Genomic DNA, 10,118 nt, shown 5'->3' on the forward strand with positions numbered 1-10,118 from the left:
GCTTTTCATCTCATCCCCTGCATGCATCAGCCTTACTAGAGATTTGAACAATGCAAGGAATTCGCGAGAGCATGCGAAATATACACAAACACTGATCTCTGGCTGAAGGAGACTCGAACCTACGAACCTTAGGACAAGGTAAGCAGTGCTTTACCAATCTACCCACACTGGACCAATACCTTGGCGTGTAGCATGCGCTACACGTTTGATCCAAGGCAGCCAGCTTTCAGGGAGAAGGCTTACATGCGTGTAGCGCATGCTACACGCCAAGGTATTGGTCCAGTGTGGGTAGATTGGTAAGGCACTGCGTACCTTGTCCTAAGGTTCGTAGGTTCGAGTCTCCTTCAGCCAGAGATCAGTGTTTGTGTATATTTCGCATGCTCTCGCGAATTCCTTGCATTGTTCAAATCTCTAGTAAGGCTGATGCATGCAGGGGATGAGATGAAAAGCTGTAAGCCTTCTCCCTGAAAGCTGGCTGCCTTGGATCAAACGTGTAGCGCATGCTACACGCCAAGGTATTGGTCCAGTGTGGGTAGATTGGTAAAGCACTGCGTACCTTGTCCTAAGGATCGTAGGTTCGAGTCTCCTTCAGCCAGAGATCAGTGTTTGTGTATATTTCGCATGCTCTCGCGAATTCCTTGCATTGTTCAAATCTCTAGTAAGGCTGATGCATGCAGGGGATGAGATGAAAAGCTGTAAGCCTTCTCCCTGAAAGCTGGCTGCCTTGGATCAAACGTGTAGCGCATGCTACACGCCAAGGTATTGGTCCAGTGTGGGTAGATTGGTAAAGCACTGCGTACCTTGTCCTAAGGTTCGTAGGTTCGAGTCTCCTTCAGCCAGAGATCAGTGTTTATATATATATATATATATATATATATATATATATATATATATATATATATATATATATATAATATTGTGCCCACGAACAAGTGGTATTGATCAATAACAACACTGCGACTAGCCAATGACTCGAACCCATGCTGCTTTGGCCTGCCTCATGGTAGGCTAAAACTCATGACGCCTTAATCCACGTGGACTAAGGCGTCATAAGTTTTCGCCCATAATGAGGCAGACCAAAGCAGCATGGGTTCGACTCCTTGGCTAGTCGCAGTGTTATATATATATATATATATATATATATATATATATATATATATATATATATATATATATATATATATATATATATATATATACATGAATATATATATATATATATATATATATATATATATATATATATATATATATATATATATATATTTCAAAGTTCATTAATTTGTGAGCTTTCTTCCTGAAGTACTTTTCATTCATTATTTTATGTGAACTTAGTCTAAATTTTCGTAATAATAATTAAAAACTCATGTTAATATGCTGTACACATAAATTTAAATTCGAAAACAAAAACAAACTTAACATTGGTAAGACTGTATTATTATTGTGATATGATAATGCTGGCTACTATAATCAGCTGAAATGTCCTTGAACTACTGTATATATTGCTCTTTGTTAAGCAATGAACATTAACCTGGGTATCTGTTGTATGGTATCATGGGCTACAACTTGTGTATTCATTGTACGCTATCACGTACTGACCTCACCTAGTACATGCACTACATACTGACACCTGCTGCCCCTTAAGCACCTGTCACAGACTTACACCTAACTTATATATATATATATATATATATATATATATATATATATATATATATATATATATATATATATATATATATCACATCAGCAGTTTCCTACCAAGGCACGGTGGCCCGAAAAAGAAAAACTCACCATCATTCACTCCGTCAGTCTCATCAGAGGGGCGCTTATACTACAGTTATAAAACTGCAACATTAACACCCCTCCTTCAGAGTGCAGGCACTGTACTTCCCATCAACTGGAGTCAAGTCCGGCCTGTGCCGGTTTTCCTGAATTCCTTTATATATGTTACCTTTCTTACACTCCAACAGCACGTCAAGTCGTAAAAACTATTTGTCTCCATGCGCTCCTAACACGCTCACGCATGCTTGCTGTAAGTCCAAGCCCCTTGCACACAAAACCTCCTCTACCCCCTCCCTCCAACCTTTCCTAAGCCGACCTATACCCCGCCTTCCCTCCACTACAGATTTATACACTCTTAAAATCATTACATTTCGTTCCTTCCTCTCTACATGTCCGAACCACCTCAACCCCTTTTCAGCCCTCTGGATAATAGTTTTGGTAATCCTGCACCTCCTCCTAATTTCCAAACTTCGATTTCTCTGCATTATATTTACACCACACATAGCTCTCAGACACGACAACTCCACTACCTCCAGTCTTCTTGTGGCAACATTCACCACCCATGCTTCACACCCATATAAGAGCGTTTGTATAACTATACTCTCATACATTCCTCTCTTTGCTTCCATTGACAAAGTTCTTTGTCTCTGAAGACTCCTCATTACACCACTCACGTTTTTCTCCTCGTCAATTCTGTGATTCACCTCATATTTCATAGACCCATCTGCTGTCACGCCCACTCTTAAATATCTGAATACATTCACCTCTTCCATACTCCCCTTCCATTCTGATATCCAATCTGTCGTTACCTCTTTTTTGTTATCCTCATCATACTCTTTCCTATAGTCACTTTTTTTCTTCTTTTACTTACCCTACCAAATTCATCCATCAACCTCTGCAACTTTTCTCCAGAATCTGCCAAAAGCACAGTGTCATCAGCAAAGAGCAACTGTGACAACTCCCACTTTGTGTTTAACATTTAAATACATAAACTTTTATTTGTAAGACAGTCCATATTAGAGAAAATTTAGTGAAAGTAGGCTGAAAAAAAAAATAATTAAGAAAAGCAAAATGCAATAATTAAATACATGTCAAGTAGGAAAAAAAAATTCTTTTTAATATTTCAAATGGAAAATATTGGCAACAGTCATAGAAAACTAAATGTTAGAAAAAGTTGGATGCATCTAGTAATTTTAGAATCGCCAAATGATATCAGTTTTTAAAGAGGTGGAGGGGTAAGCCAGCGGAAGGATTCGGTCAGATGACCAAAAGCTCCAGTGGCGGGTCGTCATATGAGTAAGACCCGCGTCGGGAAACAACTGTCCTGTTTCCTGAAGAATCTTACTTAATCTAACCTGACTGACCAGAGTTAAGAAATATTATAAACACAGAGATGTGTGTGCTCACACATCTGTTACAAGGTTGTTAGCACACACACACACACACATGTATCCACGCACATGTGTGTAAGCACATGAAAGTGCTCCGGTTTTATTTCCTATTTTCGCTGTTGCATTTATTAATGTTTGCAATCACAAGATCCCAAATGTTGCACAAGTGTCTCATTCTTTCGTAACTTAACCTAACCGAGAAAATTGCTGTAAGACGTAAGTGAGAAATGCACTTAGAGTTTCATGAGGGTCAGGAGGACGGGTTGTCACATAAACTCTCGCGTCTTATAGTTTTTGTCCTGCTTCCTGATTAGGAAAACACTGTCACTATTAGAGATACAAACTGAAGCAGAATGAAAGAACTGGATAATCATAGATGAAATTTGACAAATCAACAGAAGTAGCACTAGAAATGATATCAGTTTGGGATTTGATTAAATGCATAGATGAACTAAATCATCAACACTGGATCATTTTTGGATTTAACTACCTTTGATGAGTTTCGAGAGTCTTACAACTCTCAGAACCCGGCCATGGGCCAGTATTGTTTTTCATAATATATATTTTTTTGTTTTTTCCGTTCATGTAGAAGCTATAAGCCCGTAAAGATTTTACTGCGCCTCGGTAAATAAGAAGCAATCTGGTTAGATCTGAGGTCAAATTTCTTAGAAGGAGAGATCCATATCAGCGTTAAGGAACCTCTCTTGAGTGGTCCAGAATATAAAAATTGGTTATATTCATAAAAAATTTTAAAGGGGTGGAAGGGTAAACCAGTGGAAGGCCTCGGTCAGATGACCAGAAGCTCCAGCTGCGGGTCATCATATAACTAAGACCCGCGTCAGGAAGCACTTGTCCTGTTTCTTGACAAACCTTAACTAATCTAAAATATATAGAACAGTTTATAAGATGAAGAATGAGACACTTGTGTAACACTTGGGAATCTTTATTATAGAAACCTTTTGCCACCAGTGGTTTTTCTCAGTCCAATACGGAGACGAACAGTGGAAGATGAGGAGTTTGAGGTAATCAGTCCCTCAGCCTGGAGTCGATGTGTTCACTCCATCAGTCTCAGCACAGTGACTCCAGGTTAAGGAAATCACCTCAAGTTTTTTCTCATCCTGTTGAAAAGTCTTTCATATTTAAAGTTGTCAGTTTTCTAAACCATTTACATTTATACTGATGCAGATTATTAAGACGTTCCATATAATTTAACTAACTTCATAATTTTTATGAAAGGTTGAGGGGGTGCACTAAACCAATAGGGGTCATACAGTACATATTCCTTATGCACAGTAACATTTATGAAGGCATTCAGGGTAGCAGGTTAGCCGGACTTGAGTCTTGGAGGTCTGAAGTACAGTGCCTATACTTGCAGTTTGGAGGGGCATCTGCACACTATTGGCAGTTTGGAGGGCATCTGAACTATATTGTCAGTTTGGAGGGCATCTAATCTGTATTGGCAGTTTGGAGGGCATCTGAACTGTAATGTCGGTGCACTTCTGGTGACAGTGATGGAGTGAATGATGGTGACAGTGTTTTTTTTCTTTTTCCGGTCACCCTACCTGGGTGGGAGACGTCCGGTGTATTAAAAAGGAGGAAATATTAATTGCATTTTCCAGTTTTAAAGAGGAGAATGAGTTACAAAAAACAACTCAGATATATTATTTAATATAATTATTAATATAATTTAATAGTTTTCTGTGAAAATGTACACAGAAATTTATGGTAGGATTAGTTACGTCAGTTTTCTATATTGTTAGAAATCAGTAGCAGTTATTTTCCGTAGCTGCCATAGCTGCCATAGCCGCCATAGGCTCCGCCGAATCCACCATGTCCAAATCCCAAGCCGAAGCCACGTCCTCCGTAGCCACCACCATATCCATCACCATATCCACCACCATGACCTAGGTTGAAGTTGATGGTCGCTCTTCCGCCTCCGAAACCACCGCCATAGCCGCCATATCTACCACCGTAGCCGCCATATCCACCGCCGTAGCCGCCATAGCCACCGCCAAAGCCGCCGAAGCCTCCCAGTCCACCGCCAAAACCGCCATATCCACCACCATAGCCGATGCCACCAGGAGCAGCCATGGCAGTAGCAACCAGCACTGCCAGAGCCACGATCAACACAGTGTATTTCTGTGTGAACATAAAAAAAAGTATTGAAGAATAACTAATCATAATGTGTGCAAAAACATAACAGGAAGAAAAAGAAGAAAAAGGGAAGAGAAGAATTATTTTTTAATATTCTTTTCATTACTTCTGATAATATTTTTTAGTAGTAACAGCAAGAGCACAATAATTATAATATATAATACAGGTAGAAACTAAAACTGGTTGTCTGTGTTGATATGAAAAATATTCGGAATGCTGTTGGAAATGCTTACACAGAAACATTAACAGAAGTATTAGAATAAATAAGATCTATCTGTCACGGCCTAATAGACCTAATGGCTTGTATCATAATTTTTTTGGATCTTTGGTAAACAACAGTTGGTCTAGTTCATATCTACAAAATAAGTATCAGTCTTGTTCTTTGGTTTTCCTTTTTTTTTTGGCTGCATTAATAGCATTATAAAATTTCTGCTAAGATTTCTCTAAGATAAGAGCCAGATTTAGAGAAATTTGAACAGCAAACTCGAGAAATAATTGACAGGTACTTAAAAAAGGGAATGTGAAAGTTATGAATGATTTTGCGTGTGTCTGTGATTGACTTATGTGTCAATCAGTTACTTATATGGGAGTCAATGACTTCCTGTGTGATTCAGTGATTTCCCATGTAAATATATGAATATATTTCAGTGTGAGTCGGTGAATGACTTCCAGTGTGAATATATGAGTAACTTTCAGTGTGAGTCGGTGAATAACATGTGTGAGACTGATTTCTCGATCTAAGTGTTAAACATTCATTGTAATGTTTTGTGTAGACTTGCATTAAGCCATCAGACCCGTCACGAAGTGAGACAATTCTACAATGAGTGACCTCTTGCGTGATAGTTTTATAAATACCCAGCCCTTGTGTGACAGTTATTTTTCCATGAGTAACCAGTTCTTGTGGAGGAGAATAGTATCATATTGAATGAACTAAACCTGTGTGAATCACCATTACGAGGGAACAAGTTGTAAGTAACCAACCATTGTGCAGAGAGAATGTCCAACACACACGCTGGTGTCAGGAAGGTGACTGTTCTCCCACGTCACCATTGACCTGCCTTATATACCTACTGGGTCGCTTGGTATCCTTGAGTGTTCCATCATTACTTCCAATTTCTTGCAGAAAAACATTTGAAAGATAATTTTTTATACACATTTAATTTATATTTTGACCTCAGTGAGTAGTGTATAATATCAACCTGTTAGTTTTTATATATGATGAATAGATGTATCGAAATATTCTTTCTATAATTGTTGGTGTTCATAGAATAATTATTGTCATTTTTATTTTTATTATTATTATTATTACTATTATTCGTGTAATTAGTAGTAATATTTTGCAGAACAAATCCCATATCGACATAGACACAGAATGTTACTTTTGATAAACAGCCATTTGAAAACCTTTATAAGACCATTTTTCAGATAAGTCTTGCTTTGCAGGAGAAAGGTTGTCGGAATTAAGTTTCCAACAGCTATTTGCATTTTATCACTAACAACAACTAGAAGATATTCCAATACCATTTATTCTTACAAACACAAAATGGAAGATATATATATATATATATATATATATATATATATATATATATATATATATATATATATATATATATATATATATATATATATATATATATATATATATATATATATATATATATATATATATATATATATCCCCATCAGTGAAGAATATGTATATATAACCTTTATATTATGTGCATTGCCCTTTCATTCCGTGCTAGATACAGGAATAAACTTATTTCTCACATCTTTCTTTTTTAAGAGAAGAAAGGGATTTATCAATGCAGAAAGGTTTAATATCATCGTGAATGAGACCAGCCAGAAAGTTATTGACGAATGTCGTGATAAAGGTAGAAGGTAAAAACGATGCCTATAATATGGACAGTAATGAATACATTTGTGACTGACCAAGATGTGGGTATACACTAAGGAGTGACCAAAGTCCCACTCCAACATGCATCCAACAAAGATGTCGCGAGTGCATGCATCTGCGAATCTTGTGATCTCCCATGGGAGGATCACTGCCATCTTCCCGAGAACCGGAGTAACTATCTTTATTGTTGGGTACTTTTTCCACTATAACCCCAGTAAACCTCACCCTCCTACCCTCAAGGGAAGTTCCTAGATGTCGATGGAATCTTAATACAAGAAATTAGACTTCGACATATAACCTCACTGTTTCCTGCAGAAACAGTGGAGCTGTACTTGGGGCAGTAGCCTTATTTTCTGGAACAGGAATAAACTGCGATATTTTTTTTTTTAGATTTACCAGTATTTATTGAGAGACATAAATCGCTCCAAATAACACAGATTTGCTCATAGTTATACATAGGATGTAAGGAATTTCAACAGCTGGATTCTTCAACCTCTATAGCCACCAAATGTATCACCAAGACCACCATAGACGCTTCTAAGGCCGCCATACCCAAGGTTAAACTGCACCACAGATCTTCGCGATAACCACGGGCCACCATGCTTGACGATGAAGTCGTGACCGCCAAATCCACTACCGAAGCCGGCGCCACACCCACCTCCTTAGCCGCCACAAATACCAGCCATTGTTGACATCGCCAGAGCGGCCAGTACCACGATGAACACTACGTATTTCTACATGAGTAAGTTAGGTAAGTGCTACGATAAAAAAAACAATACTTGTGAGCCAGAATTATGGTTACATTGTGTATATCATATGTATATCGTGCCGAATAGGTAAAACTTGAGGATTTGGCTTAAATAGCAACACTCTTCTTTCCGAATAAGGCAAGTGAAAATTTGTGTATGCAATAATTTCGACAGAATCATTCTGAACCTAACGAAAAAAATATATTTAATTGTGTTTGTTTGTTATTAAATTATTGTAAACTTATCTAAAATATATTTAGTTGGATTAGGCTAAATTAAATTACGCTTGTTATAATAAGTTTAGGTAAGTTTTCTAAGATTCTTTTGGTGCAAAATTATTAATTTTTATATTACATAAATGAAAAAATATATCTTTAAACGTATAAGAGAAAATTTTAGAAAGGCCTAAATTTTAAATGAGTTCTTGCAAATTAACCAGCTTTACCTATTCGGCACTATATATAAATATATATATATATATATATATATATATATATATATATATATATATATATATATATATATATATATATATATATATATATATATATAAACTGGCCATATCCCACCGAGGCAGGGTGACCTAAAGAGAAAGACCAAAGTTTCTCTTTTTAAATTTAGTAATGTATACAGGAGAAGGGGTTACTAGCCCCTTGCTCCCGGCATTTTATTCGCCTCTTGTAGTTAAACGTACTTATTAATTTTACTTATTTTTCCTGAGATATCCATGACCTTGAGAAAAATATGTTTTGATATCAATGTTAGTCCTAGTTTTTAGTTTCGTTTTGTCTACTAAATAATTAAATTAATGGTCAAACAGCTCCTAAAGAAAGGAAGGACACACACACACACACACACACACACACACACACACACACACACACACACACACACACTCAGTCATAGAGTTGTAAGGCAGTGGAATAGCCTAGAAAATGACGTAGTGGAGGCAGGAACCATACACAGTTTTAAGACGAGGTTTGATAAAGCTCATGGAGCGGGGAGAGAGAGGGCCTAGTAGCAACCGGTGAAGAGGCGGGGCCAGGAGCTAGGACTCGACCCCTGCAACCACAAATAGGTGAGTACAAATAGGTGAGTACACACACGCACGCACGCACGCACGCACGCAAGCACATGACTTAATGTAAAATTACCTCAGAAGAATTCTTGTGCAGTAATATTTTTTTTTTCGGAGGTGTCAGCTGATGATCCCTTGAGTAAGCACAGAAGGGAGTGGCAGTCACGTCTGCCAGGTATCTACCGTGTTATGAGTGAACCCCCACCAACGGGCTGTGGTTCGTGCGTCAGTTTGCGTGTGGCCAGCAGTAACAGCCTGGTTGATCAGACCCTGATCCACCACGAGGCCTGGTCTCAGACCGAGCCGGAGGGGCGTTGAACCCCGAAACCTTCACCAGGTAAACTCCAAGCAAACGTTTGGGATACCTGCAACGTTTGAGTACCTAGCAAATGTTTAAAGCAATTAGCCACGTTCGAGTCGCCGTAAAACGTTTTAATAATTAACATCGTTTAGGTAGCAAGCAACTTAATGAGCCACGCCGAGGGTTAATTAGTGTGTGTGACCAGTGGCGTTTTGGATGAATAATTATGAGTGCTGGGAGTGTCCGTGAATGTTGCGAATAACTATGAGTGTTGAGAGTCAGCATGAATACAGTGTGAACATGATTACTGTGCATGAACATGTATGTCGTGAGTAATAGAGAACATAAATATATATAATGATCATAGACGCTTTGAGTGACCAGCCACTATGTATATATCACGATTATTTTTGTGGGGAAGCGATCATTCTGTAGGTCACATTATTATTATTATTATTATTATTATTATTATTATTATTATTTTATGGAGAAGAGATCATTTTGTAAGCGTCATATTATTATTATTATTATTATTATTATTATTATTATTATTATTATTATTATTATTATTATTATTTTATGGAGAAGAGATCATTTTGTAGGCGTCATATTATTATTATTATTATTATTATTATTATTATTATTATTATTATTATTATTATTATTTTATGGTGAAGCGATCATTTTGTAAGTGTCATTCAGTGCCTGGAGAAATGAAATGTAATTAAATATGTAAAGAAGGGAATAGTTGACCCTATTC

At 37.3% G+C, this 10,118-nt stretch overlaps 1 protein-coding gene across 1 annotated transcript; it reads right to left on the minus strand.

The window, feature by feature from the left end:
• Positions 1-4,828: 4,828 nt before the first annotated feature.
• On the minus strand, positions 4,829-6,363 carry LOC128697624 (neuropeptide-like protein 31). The gene is made up of 2 exons (XM_053789454.2): positions 6,312-6,363; positions 4,829-5,315 (listed from the first exon to the last, which is right to left on the minus strand). Exons 1-2 carry the CDS (start codon positions 6,312-6,314, stop codon positions 4,950-4,952), a joined length of 369 nt encoding a protein of 122 aa, XP_053645429.1. The 5' UTR covers positions 6,315-6,363; the 3' UTR covers positions 4,829-4,949.
• Positions 6,364-10,118: the final 3,755 nt, after the last annotated feature.

The sequence above is a fragment of the Cherax quadricarinatus genome, chromosome 68 (genome assembly GCF_038502225.1).
Source record: "Cherax quadricarinatus isolate ZL_2023a chromosome 68, ASM3850222v1, whole genome shotgun sequence".
NCBI lineage: Eukaryota > Metazoa > Arthropoda > Malacostraca > Decapoda > Parastacidae > Cherax > Cherax quadricarinatus.